Source organism: Poecilia mexicana, unplaced genomic scaffold, assembly GCF_051168715.1.
Source record: "Poecilia mexicana isolate PSO_F unplaced genomic scaffold, ASM5116871v1 scaffold_4, whole genome shotgun sequence".
NCBI classification, from domain to species: Eukaryota; Metazoa; Chordata; class Actinopteri; order Cyprinodontiformes; family Poeciliidae; genus Poecilia; species Poecilia mexicana.
The window spans coordinates 26,312,799-26,329,051 of NW_028263373.1; the positions used below are offsets into that span (position 1 = coordinate 26,312,799).

Here is a 16,253-nt window from a genome sequence, read left to right on the forward strand (position 1 = left end):
ACGTCCATCCTGTTTTACAGTTTTGACTTAAATCGAACACAACCTCTAAAATAAAGAGGTTCACGGTAAAGATTTATTTATTTTATTTTATTTTTTATTTTTTGCGATGATCCAAGCATTAATGCCGGCCACGTTTTAACGATGTTTACAAAGCTTTACCCGCCTAAGAGGTTAGTTTTAAGTGCTGCGTGGAACCGCCTGCCAAAGCTCCATTTGAATCGGACATATAACCGCAGAATTATCCCCGGCTATAGTTCTGGTTCAGATTTTCTTTCTAAATCTATCTGCGTCGCTTGACTGCATTTGCGGTGAAATTCAGCTGCAGTGGTGAGATATTGATGTTGCAACATAAAACAGCCTGCATGGTGGCTGTTTTGTGACATTTTGTCATAAAGTTTCTCCTCCTATTGCAAAAAGTTAAACTATTGGCCGGTGTAAGTGCATTTTGTATCTAATTTAACATTTTTGAAAAATAACACGTCATTAATGTATTATTCTGTTAATTCTATATTTTAATATTATAATAAAACATTGGACTAATATAACTTGTTAAAAAAAACCAACAACATGTAAGTAATTGCAACTACAAACCTCATATCTCTTTATCTTTTATGAAAAGGACCAACAAAAAGATGTGAATGTCCAGTCAAGGGCACTGCTAGCTAGAAAACTAGTTGCGTTAGCATTAATTTTAATTGTAAATATTCCTCTAATGCTAAGGCGCTTTGTCAATGTAGTATTTAGTGGAAGCTAATGCTACAGTGCTAAATTCAACCATGTCTTTTGCATCATTCTCAAGTTACTGAGTAAAATTTGTAATTACAAACTTATCTGCATGGTTTGCGCTTTATTCAGCTGAAAGTTTACAAAACAGCAAAAATGAGTTCTTTAGAATTTATATATAAAAAAAAAATATTTAGAGGAAGGTATGTGCGTTAAGCATTTTTCAAATCAGCAAAAGCGCTAAGCTAAAAATTAGCTCTGCTATTAGCAAACTCTAAGCAGTTTGCTAATTACCTTGCTAGAATCGGACGTATAACGATTAAGCTAAATTCTGGGGAAGCCCAGACGGAAACCGTGGAGTTTATTAAATACTTGACAGTAGAGTGGAGGTTCACCTTCCAACAAGACACCAGGCCCAGGTGTAGAGTCCAAGCTACAACTGGGTCTGCTTCAAAACATGTTGATGTATCAGAATGAGCTGGTGAAAGCAGAGACCTAAATCCAGTTAAGAATCAGAGGTAAGATTCGGAATTTACAGAAAGGCTCTAAACCACATAGAGGAGGCAAAATGTGCAAGACTGGCTGAGGCATACCCCACAATGTTGGCAACTTCAGCAATTCACTTTCCATCAGCGGTAGACCAAATACCCGAAAAATATTCTGGCAATACAGAGTATTTTAGTATGTCACTTCAACTTTTAACAGTCTCATTGTGAAATAAGCTAGGCCTACTTGTCTTGCCTCAGGTCATTGAGCGCTGAGGCGACTTGACCAGAGCAACACCTTGAATATTCTTTCTTACAACCATTCCTTTGTTGATTTACTACTGTCCATTGTCCTTTTTATTGACCTAGCATGGGTCAAGCTTCAGCCATTGGTAAGGTCGTCTCAGTGAGTTTAAGACTTCCAGGTTTCTGTAGCTGCTGGGAATCACCTACATTGTCTGTCCTCCACCTACACCACCTACATGTTATATGCATGTTTATGCTGCGAGGCTTCCTAAATATCTAAGGACTATTGCTACAGTAAATATGCCTTTGTGCTGCACAGACAAACATGATTCTTGCAAATTTAGAGTTGGTGAACAGCCTTGAGTATAAGGAGAAAACTTTATGGTGCATCCAGTCATGGATTACCAACATCTACCTTAAAGGGTTTTAGCTTGTTAATAACTTGAATTTGTAGATAGTTGAACTTCAAATTGTTTGCGAATGATCTTTTGAACTCTTCCCAGACTGGTGGGCAGTAAAAATGTCTTCACTAAGATCATGGCTGGTGAATAAGAGTGGATTGTTTTATGCAAAAATGTGAAAAATACTTTGATGTTAATGTTTGTCACTCATATTATTCAATGTTCTTCAAAGAGGAAGGACTGTAGCAGTCTGTGTTACAGAATTTTTGAAAGTTTCTGACAACACTGTTGATTTAAAGCAGAGATTGAAACTGGTTGGAAACAGTGAGTTTCTAAGAACAGCAATTATCTATCTCATATTAAACCATCAGGGCAGGGTGATCGTTTTAACAAATATGGAACAAACGTAGTTTTGTAAAAGTTGCATGCTGCAGCTTTACATGCAACATCAATAAACCGCTTTATCTAGCTTCATACGGCTGAGAAAACGTTCAACTCTGTGCCGTTGTAACCTCCCTAAATGAATCAAATCAAAAAGTGTTACTTATCTCCTAGATTAAAGCTTGATCATTCCAGAATCAGCTTGTCTGGTGCTAAATCCACGAGGCCAAGAGCAGATCCCCTCGTGCATGAAATTTCAATTTAGAACCCAAGACACTGTTTACTCTTTAGGCCCATTTCCTCTCCCTACTTGAGCTGATTTCGGCATCAAAGTCTGCTTTTGTACAGCAGCAGCATTGTTTCATCAGCAGCAGCAAGCGAGGCTCACCGGCGGCTCCACACTGTGCAGATAAGTGCATCAGCTATTACTGGGTCCCTCCTTCAGACCTATTAGGTCTTGCGAGGACTTCAAACACCAATTTGTTCTGCAAATAGCCCATTCAATTTGTGCCCACCAAAGAGAGACACCTCTCTCCCTCTCTGCAGTAATTGAATCTTCAAAGGGACATTTTCCTCCATTTCTGCCAGGTATTAGAGTGATGAATAGCAAACGGTCATCTGAATAGAAAGAGAGGATACATGTTTATCCATTTTCAGTCAGGCGCTGATCATGGCGCCTTGATGACTGCGGGGTTTGTAATAGGATTGAAGGGGGTCCTCGGTAAGAGTCGCTCTTGAACGCAACTTTGCTTTGTGGTTCTACGAGCTAGCTGCAGCTCACCGCAAGCCTTTCTGGGTAATAAGGTGGTGGCAGCGTTATGCTGTGGGGGGGATGCTCTCCGGCAGCAGGTAAAGAGAAGCTGGTCGGAGTCGAAACAGAAAAAGTCAAGGATAAAAACGTCATTTTTCCACACAGCAAACACACGGACAATGCAAACTTCATAAGACAAATGCAACAGAAAATTGCTTCAAATAAAAAAAAAAATTGCAATCATAGGAAATAGAAAAGAAAGAAATTCAATAAAAAATTTTACAAATAGCAGAAACATCTGGAAATATGAAAAGGTGCACTATTGCTTCAAAAGGTAAGTCCTCCAGACCACTAGGGGGATTCTGGAGTAGGTTGTATAACCTATATAAACAGCCACGTCTTCAGTATCATAAAGACTGCTCCTTTCAGTGACATGAAGTATAACACACTCAGGCCCATGTTCCTATGGTCGTTACTGAGAGCCTGATCTCGTACGATATTTTTGTCGACTCCCCCTAGTGGTCTGGAGCCCTTTCAATTAGTGGAGCCAGTTAATAGCATTACACAAGTGCTGTGATTTTTTGTTTGTTTTGTACTAGTTGTGTTGTTTTCCTCCTTGCTCCCATTTCCTGTGTTTGCAGTGATTTTTCTGTTGCATTTGGGGGGTTTGTGTGTTTTGCAGTTCCAGCTGGTTGTGGTGCGTTTCACTGGTTTCTGCAAGTTTGCGCCTGTTGGTATTTCTGTCTCCAAAGCACATTTCTCCTTTAAGAAATAAACATACCAGGGTCACAATGAATTTGAGGAGGCTTTAAAATCTTCCAATACTTTTATTATTTAAATACACCATACGGGAGCAAATGTCTCGGAAAATATCACAAATAAATTTCTCTTTCATTCATCATTTATATGTTGGGAATGATATCTACATTTCTGGCTATGAGCAGAACTTCTTCAGGTTGCCATGGTGTGAAGGGAAGGGAGCTGGATGCAGAGGGGTCAGATGTACTGTAGCCACACCTGGACAACAACATTTACATGCATACTGTACATACATGGTAGCTTTACAAATACACCACAAGTGTTCATGATTTGTTTTCCACAAAATGCCACAGATATTGTATTTAAACCCCATTCATATATACATATACATATGAACACATATGTATATATGAATCAAAAACAGAAAGAGAACATATTCCCCCTTTTTTTTTGACAACACTTAAAATATAGAAAGTGAAACCACCACGTTTCTGGGAAATGAGGATAGAAAAGGAAGAGAGGGAAAAAAAAAAAAGAAAAGTTCCCGCTTTTCCCCCAAAAGTGTCTTTAAACAAATGTGCAGCGTTGAAAAGTCTGCAACTCTTAAACCTAATTAGTCTGTTTTTTTTACTTTTCTGTCTTCGCTCAGTCACAACATCCTCTGTCGGTTGCTTTAACGTCCTCTCTACCTGGAGAGTCCCCTTCTGATTACGATCAGTGTTAAAACTCCGAAGCGTTCCCGAGCGTTCTCGTCTCAGTTGTAATAAGTGCAAATATCCACCCAGATTTGGGGAAAAGCCGAAGGTTGAAGGCTAGGAGTTAGGGGGCGGGGCCTTGAGGGTTGCGGAGATGAGAAATCAGGTTACTGGTTAAGATGGGCAGAGGGTTCCTTTAGGGCGAACGGGCCTGGGCTGCTGCTGATCCACGCTGTCTCTGGTGACAATGAGGAAGGGCTAAAATGAAGGCACACATCCTGCTTCCTGCACAGCTTCTCACCTAACACACCTAGCACGAAAAACAAACAGAAACGGAGATTAACAACGCACTAATCCACTTTTTTCACTTCCGATACTTCTATCTGAGGTTTAGTATCGGTCGATACCGATCCGATACAAAAAAAACAGTGCTGAATTGACTTAAAATGTCTTTTTTTTCTTTAAACACAGACATAAATGTACTGAATTACAAATGAATTAGATAACTCTGTAACAGTACTACATACTTAAATACACCAATAGCTTCACAAGTAGAGATGCAAATGTTTGTGTTAAGCGATCCAATTCAGATTTTTAGGGTAATGATTCGATTTAGAAACAATTTTTGATTCACACACTGTTTTCCTATCCAAACAGTCTAGAGATTGTTTAAATTATGTGACAACAGGAAAAGAGTTTTAACAAAACCATCAATTATTTAAAACAATTTGATAGATTTCCATACTGTATCACAATTCACCAGTTTATATTCCAACAAATATAGGTTTATGAATGAAATTCTGTAACTTATATTACCAGTATTAGGTTAGCTTACCTGGCAGCTTTGTCATAAATAAAAAAAAAAATCTCAAAGTTTCAAATATAATTTTACAAAAAAATTAAGCAAAATCTATTTCTAAGCATTTTGAAACAGTCCAAAATTCACAGGACAATATGTAGATGTAAAAATAAACTGCAACAAGCCTTTTAAATAGTACAGAAAGTGCAATTAGAAAATCTAAATATAAGAATAAATAAACAATGACACATCTCAAAGCACGAATCCTAGAATTAGTCTTGAACAGATGTGCTCTTATAGATCTCAGGCACAGTGCCACCGATGCTCGATCGATCATTTTTGTCGAAATCAGAACTGATAAAGATATAAATATTGGATTGGTGCATCTCAAACAAACATCTCTGGTCAGCATTAAAAGCAAGACGTTGAAGTGTTAAACGTGTCCACTCCCCTCCACCTGATAAATACATTTTCCACTAGCGCCTGTGTTTAATTTATTGATCAGCCAGGCTTTGAAAACCATCTGGTGTCCCATTTACTTAGCACCGACTCAGAAGTGCCTTCATGAGGCGATTCTCTTTGGTATAATTAGAAGCACGCTCCAGCATAACTGCAGGAGGTGCTCAAGCCTGTGAAACAGAAATGCAGGGGGAGGAAACACTATTATCTGTCTGGGTAAAAAAAAAAGGAAGAAAAAAGAAACAGCTTTAAACTTTTTCATCTTCCTCGTGTTTTTCTCTGCGATTCTAGGGGTGATTTACTTCCCCCCTCCCCTTCATCCTTCAAATCACTAGGAGGGCTTGAGTCTATTAGTAATTGCAAACTCCGACTTTGGGGGCTAATTAAAGTGACTGACGCTGGGAGGGTCTTCCTCCCCTGGGTCAAAGTGAGCTCTGTTTGAGAGAGGTAATTTGTCTGCTCTGAACAAAGAGATTAGGCAGGAAGAAGCTGGAAAGGAAGCTGAAGATATGAGCGCAAAAACGATCGCCGCAAAAATTGCAAATAATCAAAACGACTGCGGCCTGATGCATTGGTGCCATATTGATTCGGAGGTCCGGAGTCCTGCCAGATTCTGCTAAACGTGCCACAATGTGATGGAGCAGCAGGATGATCCTCCACGTTTTCCCATGTGGAGCTAACAGAAGCATCCACTGAGCGTCTCTGTTTATTTAAATATCCTCTCCTCTCCTCTCTCCGCTATAATTAAAGCACCGGGGCCAATATTCAGATTGTGTTTTAGCATCAATAATGCAGCACTTTTTTTTTTTCTCCCACTACAATTGATGTCGGGGGCATAAATAAACAATGAAGCTTCGTATTTTACTACGCCGGCCGTGCTAACGGAGACGCTCTTAGCGCGTGGCTGACGACTTAAACAGACGTTTAAAATTAAGCTAGATAATACAACGGCTTTCAATTTAAATGTGAGGAGCTCTTAGAGCTCGGCGAGCCGATCTGTAAAAGTGACAAGCCCTTAAAAGGCCTTAATGGAGTTCTGCCTCTCCTCCACTCGCACGAGCAGTCAAGGTGAAATGCATGCTCCCAATAATATGATTCCTCTTTTAGTCTATCTATGACACACTCCAAACACTCCCCCTCTTTCCAGGTTTCTCTCAGCCTGTGCGTGTATCAATAAAACTCCTTGTTTTGAGGCAGAAATGATTAGATCTCCAGCAGGCAGAATGGAGCTACCCTGAAGAATGAAGTTATCCTTGTATTGTATATGATTAGCTTTTTGTTTTGCTTTCACTGGAAACATCAAGATGGAAGTCGTGATGACGGTTCTGGTGATACACTAGCTGCCCGGGGTGTTCCCGTTTATCCACACAAGGTCATGAAAATCTGCTTTAAAGGTACTTCTCTGTTGTAAATACTCTCAAACTAATGTGCGACAACAATACAACACAGAGCTTCTGCAGGATTTCATGGAATACGTTTTTAAAATTAAACAAAACAAAACATGGATGCCAATTTTTGCTCTGCGACATCACAAGAGGCTAGCCGATCAAACAGGCATTAGTAAACGTTACGGTGGTTGAGTTTTGGCATAGACTTTGAGGTGTTTGGGTGGTAAAGGTCATGGTGGAGATGCTGTAGGTATGAGCATTAGTGGAGCCCCCAGAAAATGGTCTTAAGGGGCGGGGCCAGACCAGGCCAGTAAAATTCCAGGTTGCTCAGAAAAAAATTTAATTAATAAAATTTAGGGATGAACGATAGAGCACTAACATTGATATCAGCCAATATTAGTCATTTTTTAATATGTCACTGCGTTAGCTTAGCTTAACTTCTCTGGTTCTAACTGACTCTAAAAAGTAGTGGTACAGGACCACAGGAGTTCTGGAGGAAACATGTAGCATTCTGCTACTAAATAAACACGTTTAAAGGCGGAATCTGATTTTAAAATATGAGGACAAATGACTTTGGTCATGCACACATGATCAAAGGCACGTGTTAGAGGACAACGTGTTCTATATGTGACAAACTATATGATTATCTTGCGTGATTTTTCACCCAAGTCTGGTATGTAGCTTTAAACACTTTGTAGAAACAGCACAAAAAGTGTAGCCAAAGGAACTTTGAATAAATTATTGAGTTAAAATGTAACAAAGCCAGTCCAAGTTATCCTTATTGATCATCAAACACCAATGTAAACTGAGTAAATTCCCGCTTTTCTCATTTCACTACAATCTATAACTCACTAAGAACAAACTTCCACCAGTGCAGCGGGCTTACCTTCTGGTCAGGCAGTAACGGGTTCGTCTGCAGAGAACTTAAATGGCCGTTGATGAGTGCTGTGGGTCTGTCGTGTTCGCAGAAGAGGCTGCCGTTGATGTAGTGGAACCGATCCCCGGGAACGAGCCGGTTCCGGCAGGTGGAACACGTGAAACACTTTGGGACGGGAAGAGAGGAACCAGATTAACCAACCCAATCTACTTACACACCACTAAACGCGGGTACATGGCGGCGGTTTTGTTTTTACCTTGAGATGGTACACGTTGCCCTGCGCCCTCATCACCAACTCGCTGGCTGGAATCGACTGACCGCAGGCACTGCAAGCTCCGCTGTTCCCAAATAACCTGAGAAAAGACGGAGTGAGGAGAGCGGGGGTTACTCTGCGTCTGCGTAAATTTGCGTAATAAACTGTGGGAACCCACGCTTTAGTTTGCCAAGTTTTCTATTCTACATGTCTCTACTCTTGACTGAAAACATGAAGAAGAGATGGAAGATCAACAGGAGAAATGAATCCTTTTAAGCTCTACTCAAGCATCTCATGCTGAGACTACGTATTACTTTTATTGCATTTTTCTTTTCTGCAACCCAATAATAAGCAGGAACATAAGACATCAGGAGCTAAAAGGATTTGATTGTACACCCAGGCAGGGACGCAGAGCTTTCGCCATTAGGACTCATGTGAATGCTCTGTCAGTGCCGTGTTTCCATTAGAAACCCCGTAGCTTCTCTGGTTGATATATAATGTGCATGGGTTAACCTTTTCAATCATGGTGTCAACACTTTAGATTTGCTTCTGCTCATCTCTTTCGTCCCTAACCTTCTCTCTCTCTCTCTCTCTCTGCCTCTTGATAATGAAATGCTTGCTCCAGCTTCCCTTCTATCTTCCTTCTGAGTCCACAATTTAGATTACTTCATCTCGGTGAGCAGCAAACTGAATGAAATTTCGATTTGAGCAGAAAGTAATTTACTGGGATCTGGACCCATTTGTCATCATATCTCACTGGGTGTTTGCTCTATCACTGCACTTTTCCTAAGCAATCAAATAAGACCACGGCATCTGACATGCTCCGGAGAGAAGGGGGAGAGAGAGAGAGACAGAGAGAAAGAGAGAAAGAAAGAGAGGGATGAAAAAAAGGATGGGTGGTGGCAGTGGATCAGATAAAGTTGTTTGGCTTCAAATAAATAATAATAAAATTAACAGGAAACCCAAGAACGTCTCGTCCGTTTTACGCTCTTGAGGAAGCTTTTCTTCATGAAAAGTATTTAAACGGAATCAGGGAGAGAATAAAACGTGTTTGTGTCGTAACCCCCGCTCTCCTCCCCGAGCGGTTGTTAAGATACGACCGACAAAAACAAAACAAAAGTAGGAGCTCTCAGAGAAAACGGCTTTCAATAAGACAGCACCGGGCGGAAGCAAATTTTGTTTTGTTGGCATCATTTGGAAAGACTCCGTCAAAACTCAATTTCAGAAACTAATTAAATGGAGACTGTTGCTGCAACGCTGCCAGTTTTGGGCTCTCTGGGAAACAAACGTGTGTGTGTGTGTATATATATATATATATATATATATATATATAAAATGTATTTATTTGTATACGTAACTGGCTTTAAGAGACGTGACGATACGAGAATGATTCCATGAGAAAGCGTTGGAGTTTTATCAGCATGAAAGCTTTTTGAGAAGTGTTGAAACAAAGCCTACGAAGGTCCACGAAGCAACACGAAGCAGGTTAATTATTTTACCAGGGATGGAGAGGTAGAGGGAGAAGGGAAAGGAGTGGTGGGAGGGGGGGCAGCTCTGGATACTGTTTGATTTAAGGAGCCCAGGCCTTTAGGTGCTCAATTAAGTTGCTGTAGCATTTTGAACTTGGGCTCTAATGGCCCCCCCGTCCACGGCTCGGGAGTGAAGTCGACACGGCGGGTCAGCATAATTAAGGCCAAGGGGACTCCTAATTACAATGACACATCTGGTTTCTGCTTTCCCTCCTCTCACAATAATCGTAATAATAATAATAACAATAACAATAATAAAAATTAAAAAAAAAATACTGACAGCGTTTCAAGAGGAAACGCTTTCATTTATCCCTTTCTCCAAGTGGATCTGATAAAATTAAATATCAAAACAACACCAACAATCAGGAAAAAAAAAGAGAGAGAAAGGAACCCATTCTGAGCTGTCTGTTGAGTATATAGGCAATGACTATTGGATTTCATTTCAGCAGTGACTGCAGGGTGAAATATAGCATGGCTTGCTGCTGGGCTGTCTGGTAAATGCAGACCTCGTTCGCCGAGACCTTTGAGTAGGGTAAAATTACCCCCACAACAATGATTTCTGCAACACAGTCCATTAAAAATGCCTCTCTACATCAGCAGCCAAAGCACCTTAAAAGCACTAGGCCATATTGATACTGAAGCGAGGCTTTGCATAATGGCAAGAGCTGCATTAGAGAGGAGGGTGTGGGGGGGGGATTGTGAGGATGACGGAGGGCTGGCACAGATCGTTGTGTGTGTGTGTTTTGGGAGCAGGGGGTTGAGGGAGGAAGAGAAGGGTTTGTGTATGTGTGTGTGTTGGAAGTGGAGGGTGGGATCAGCCAAATTACACTTGGTTAATTCAGAGTAACAGATCTGGCCCCAAGTGAATTGAAGGCCTTGAATTAATTCTGATATGACAAATCAAGATAAACGTTTCCTCTAAATTGCATGCGATTTAATTAATTTCTGAGATCCCCCCCCCTTTTTTTTTTCCTTTCCTCTTCCCTGGCCCTAATAAGTTCACATTCTCTCATGCTGTCATAGTGCTTGAGTGGGCAGACTTCAAAGTGATATTAAATAACCAACTATTAGATTTACCTCACACGTTCTATTGGAAAAGTGCCATTTAATTACCTTGGCTTATTCAATTAAGCCGACCGCATTCTCTCCCGAATCCAGCAGCCGCAAGTAAATTAATTCCCCACTCCGCCAGCCAGCGGCCCGCAGAAATAACATCACCTCTGGCTGGAGACAACACGAGGCACAACTTTCGCTTGGAAGTTGAGGCGCCGCCCTCTGGACCAGACACAGCTCGATTTGATGCCTAAAAATATATGTTGCATGTTCTGTTTGGAAAAGTCAGTCTGCCCCTTTAAGATAAAGTGCAGAGGAGGTGGAGGGGGGGAGCAAATGGCCTTCACAATAATCCCTCTTCTCTATCTGTCTTTCTCTCCTGCTTCTCTCAAAAGCCAATTTGGTTAATTAAATGTTTTGTTTGCGGTGCGGCTCTCATTCATTTCGGACACGTCACTGGTAGCGGATACAAGCCAGGGACCAGATCTCATTAGATAAAACCCATCAGGACTAAAGGAAATGGAGGGGGGACTATAATTAAAGCATTTAATTGTGTAGACTCACTGTCACATGCCTTCTCCCCCCCCCAACACATCAACCAACCAACCAACCACCACTTCTGGTCTTATCTCTGCAGAGATCTCTCCGTTCCATAATATGCTTTTCAGTTCTTCCAACCAAGCACGCTCTCATTACAAGTGGAAAGGTGTATCCACACACACACACACACACGCACGCACGCACGCACACACACACATACCCAAATCTCCATTTCTCCCTCACACACACACACACACACACACGTATGCACTCGGCTTTCCAGTTTTAATTATGTTATAGTACCATTATGAATGAAGTACCCCATTGACTTCCCTGTGTTTTTTATGAGGTGGGAGTAGGAGCTGAGAGCAACACTTTACCATTTCAATTAATTGTGCAGTTTTTTGTGTGTTTTTTTCCCCCTGTTGACTGCAGTGTTGTTCCGTCTTCACTAAAACATTGAGTTAAGCTGTATTTTAACTTTCTAACATGACGCCCACCCATTCTCAGTGGTATCTGAAAAGATTCCGAGTTAAATTCAGAGCCAGATCGACTAATTTCACAAGATCAGGTGTCATTTCCTTATCTATAACACATCTACAACTCAGTGGTTCACATGTTGTACTGTGATGTGATCTGTTATGTAAAATATCTTCGTCTAGCTCGGCACATCAAGCATGGAGGGAATGTATAACTTTCTTTGGGTTGTTGGTGTGAAACTGGCTTAATTCCTTTTATTCATGTTTACAACACACCAAATATGTTTTGTGAGTTTTCATTTTAAGCAACATGAAACAACCTCAGGGTGAGTTTCCACCAAAATCCATCTCTGCTCGTCTTCATCGTCGCCAGGGCCGGATGTAAAAGGATGTGGGGTCCTGGGGCTGGAGCCAGTTTTGGTGTCCTCCAGTTAATGGTGGGCATTTATTGTATTATAATTTATTGTGATAAAATTCTTGTCATAAGAGTTTTGAGTTAGCATTGCCTCAATAAATTCCAGTTGATGTTAAAAACAGCCTAAAAAATGTTTTTACTATTTTCTCCATTGTTTTTTTTCTTCCATGAGGGCATCAATAAATGTCAGTAAATTTGAAAAAATAGTTAAGTCAGTTTAGTAACATAATTCACAAGTCTTTAAGTATGTGGTATCCTGAAGAAGATTCTTTCAAATAGGAATGGTTTTCAAGACATAATTGTTTGTGGCACTATGAATTCTGTCAGGAAGTTATTTAAAAACTAAGTAATACATCGTTTTTATCATCATTTTTACCTTTATCACAATAGCACTAAAAATATTGTGAAAAAATTTTGTATCGCCCATCCCTACCTCCACAAAGAAAAAAATATTTTACTAAAGCAAATTACAGAACATTAATAGGTAGCCCCTATAAATTAGTAGGTATGAACTGATTGTAGGTTGAATACATCCTGTAGCCAATAACTCCATATTGTTTCTACAGAAAGTGACTAACTTTATCATTTTCAAATGCTTGAATATTGCTTATATTCATGAAAACCCTAAAATAATACAACTCATTTGATTGGGGCCTTTGATGTTCGCAAAACATTCATTCATTAAAAATTACAAATCTTTGGAGCCCCCCTCAAAATTGTGGCCCTGGGCTACCGCCACTTTCTTGCCCAACTTGCAACAGCTTAAGAAATCTCTGCTGAAAACTGATCAAAAACTGTTTGACTCAGTGGTGCCAAGCAGGGAAAAATCCCACCAATTTTATGCTGGTGTTCCTTCAACCTACTCAGAAACTTTCTGTCAGTAAGTCAACTTGTTGACACTTAAAAGCAGGACGAAATCGAACACAAAGCGTCCTGGCTTCCTCACCTGATGTAGTCGTTTCTGCAGAGGATCATCCCGCTTTTCGTGTAGCACGACGTGCCTATTTCGCCCAGCTGGGCCTGGCAGCAGGAGCATTTGAGGCAGCGGCTGTGCCAGTAGCTGTCCATGGTGTAGAGGAGGAAGCGGTCGGCGATTTTGCCCCCGCAGCCCGCGCATCGCTTCCAGGACAGGGAACCTGTCCCCACCGCTGGTGGCTGGCTGTTGCCTCCGGGATTCACCATTGTCTCTTTAAGAAAAAAAAAAAAAGAAAACAGAAAAGGTCAATGTCAGACTTGCAGTTCGTACCTTTACCTGAGAGAAAAATTTCAGCAAAATATCAATGCACAAATGAATCGGCCAGGGTCGAAATCAGCCAGTTTTCCCTGATTATTGATCGTCAGATATTATTTTCTTATTCATTACATGCATCAAAACGACAAACTCCCACTTCTTCAGATTTATAAACACTGTAATTGGCAGCACTAACCTTATGTTTATAGAGATACTTCTGATTTTTTTTCTGATTTTTTTTTGGAGGTTTGATTCCATTTTTTTATTCACACGTCACCAATGTTATCAGATTTTTTTTATTAATTTGAGCACAGTGCATGAAAATATAATCACTTTCACTGTTAATATGAGTTTATTGATCAAAAATGTAGTAAGTTCTGAGTCCTGATACATTTACTTAAGTTTTTTCAGCAGTGAGGGCAAAACTGGCCTTTTCTTGACCGACTAACTGGTGCATTTTCACTTTTTTTATTCTTTCAGTTTAGCAATAAATTATCAGATGACGACTGAGATTTACACCCGTCATGATCATTTTGCATATTGAAGAATGAGTCAGGATCTTGTATTCGCTAAAAAAATAAGATTTCAAAGGACAGGCACCCAAAACCAAAACACAAAATCGGTATTGGTCAAGCCTGATTGGTTCATCATTAAGTATAATTTATGCAAACTAAAACAAAGAAGAAGAAAAAAAGTCATTTCATCCATTAACAGGTAGTAAACTCCAGCTTTCTCAATACGCTGCTCTAATGCCAACTGTCAATCCAAAAATCACAACACAATCTTAGTAAATTTGTCGCTCTTTTCAGTCATTTTATTTTTCTCAAACATGAAACACTAAAGCAGAAGTGGATGGAGCTTTGTCACTCCAGTTCCCTTATTACTAGCAGTTTATACTAGCTGGAGCTTCAGGAGAAGAGTGAGACATGCACAGCCCAGCACTGAGACTTTGCAGACAAACCTGCTGTAATGACTGTAATCTAATGATTCAGCCACAAAATTAATGTGGAGCTCTTTTAGATGTAATCCCTACCAATTTGATCAGGCCTGACTTGCCAGGATAAAGCAAAAAGAAAAAAAAATCTTTGTTGAAAGCCAGGTAGGCCAATTAGAGTTAGGATGGGGGGGGGAGAGGGACAGGAAGGGAGGGGAGAGAGGGAGATAGAGAAAAGCATTCAGTAAGCCCATTAGCGATGGCTCTTAGGGACAAACCACTGCCTACCTTAGTGCTGATTAGATCTAAAAGGAGATGAATAAAAAAAAAAGAAGAGAGAGCTGAAAGTGACCCCCTGGATGAGCAGGACAGACTATAGTCAAGTTTCATTTAGGGGAGGGAGTTTCTGGGGGTTTTCTTAGCTGAGGGATAGAAGGGGCAGGAGGGAGGAGGAGCGCGAAAGAAGTGTGTGTGTGTGTGTATGTGTGTGTGAGAGAGTGGAAAGGGGTTGGGGGGGTTGGCTTTTAACTTAAATGGGCTAACTCAAGTAATTACACGACCGTTCAATTTGGGCAAAGAGACCAAGACGTAGAAATACAATAGAGGGGAGAGGGAGGAAAACGCTCGTGGCTGCTTCTTCGAAATGGAAAATAAGCTATGCGACTTCATATTGGAGTTATTATGGAGTAATAGAGTGGAAATTGCATAATAGGTGATAGCATAAAAGGCGCAGGCGGAATGTAATACTACTATAGCATTCCAGCGGAAAACATAAACACACCGTGTAGCTGCAGGACTCACATACTCACCCTGTTTATCTTAAGTGTAATGGCAGTAAAGTTGGCGACGCAGTTGAACAGGTTGGTCCCAAAAACAAGTACAGGTGAAAAAAAAAAGAAATGAAAGAATTACGCGGACGCACTACCGCGCGCGCTGGCCTCGAGCTCCGCGCGACAAGCGGAACCCAGCGCTGAACAACCCGAGTCGGCTTGTTCACAGACAGCAGTAGCAGCAGCTCGCGGACCGGAGAGAGAGAGAGAGCAAATGGAGTTTTCAGATAGTATTTCCACTGGATGTTCGCCCCTTCTGCTGTCACCGCTTTACTGCTTTTTTCTCTTTGCGTAGAAACGAAAGGATTCCACAGCAAGACGTTGTGTGAGGTCTCCGCATGCCGTAACGTTCCCCAAAAAGCTTGAAGTGCGTATTGTGGCAAAAATAGGGGGTAGAAGGAGGGAAAAAAGGTGGAAGTGGAGGAAGAGCGAGGCAGGCGGAGAAGATGAAAACTGATTGTCCGCACTCCGTCTAGTCTGGTCTCGTCTGGTCGGTGCGTCCCACAAGCAGCTTGTTCTACATGTGTCGCTGACAGCAAGAAATCTCCAGTAAAAACCCTCCTTAGGTGTCTGACGGAAGCGACGCCTCGACCAATCAGCTCGCAGTCCATTTAGGAGGAAAACAATCTCAGCCAATCAGGGAGAAGTGATATTGACTGGACACACAGACATGTAGGAATGGAAACAGAGGTAAGAGAGGCTGGAGTAGGTAGAGCCAAAGGTGTGTATTGAAAACAAGCTTATAAGAGCCAAAAGCCACAAAAAGAAATAAATAAATAGCATCTGTTTAAGTTAAGTTCTAATTCTATACTTTTTTTTCTAATTAATGTATCGATAATAATACTGAAAATATTTATTTAACTGTATACAATAGGTTATTTAAAGGATTTAGCGATTGGTAGGATCACAACGAAAGCAGCTCTGCTTTTATTCTTACTGCTCCCTTTAAGGACATTTTCAAATGCGCCACAAGCTGCATGGCAACACGCAGTAGGTTACATTCACCTCACGTCAGAGTTTAATTA

The 16,253-nt window shown here is 40.8% G+C and overlaps 1 protein-coding gene across 1 annotated transcript; it reads right to left on the minus strand.

The window, feature by feature from the left end:
• Positions 1-3,794: 3,794 nt before the first annotated feature.
• On the minus strand, positions 3,795-15,779 carry lmo4b (LIM domain only 4b). Its single transcript, XM_014973216.2, has 5 exons — positions 15,208-15,779; positions 13,180-13,420; positions 8,221-8,317; positions 7,974-8,129; positions 3,795-4,751 (listed from the first exon to the last, which is right to left on the minus strand). Exons 2-5 carry the CDS (start codon positions 13,413-13,415, stop codon positions 4,743-4,745), a joined length of 498 nt encoding a protein of 165 aa, XP_014828702.1. The 5' UTR covers positions 13,416-13,420; positions 15,208-15,779; the 3' UTR covers positions 3,795-4,742.
• Between the last annotated feature and the right edge of the window lie 474 nt (positions 15,780-16,253).

Excerpts from the sequence above, each read along its gene's own strand:
- lmo4b (XM_014973216.2), bottom strand. The coding sequence starts at position 13,415 with ATGGTGAATCCCGGAGGCAACAGCCAGCCACCAGCGGTGGGGACAGGT. Across the intron at positions 8,318-13,179 it reads TGCAGAAACGACTACATCAG|GTTATTTGGGAACAGCGGAG; the intron begins GTGAGGAAGCCA and ends GTCTTTTCTCAG. Across the intron at positions 8,130-8,220 it reads GCAACGTGTACCATCTCAAG|TGTTTCACGTGTTCCACCTG; the intron begins GTAAAAACAAAA and ends CCCGTCCCAAAG.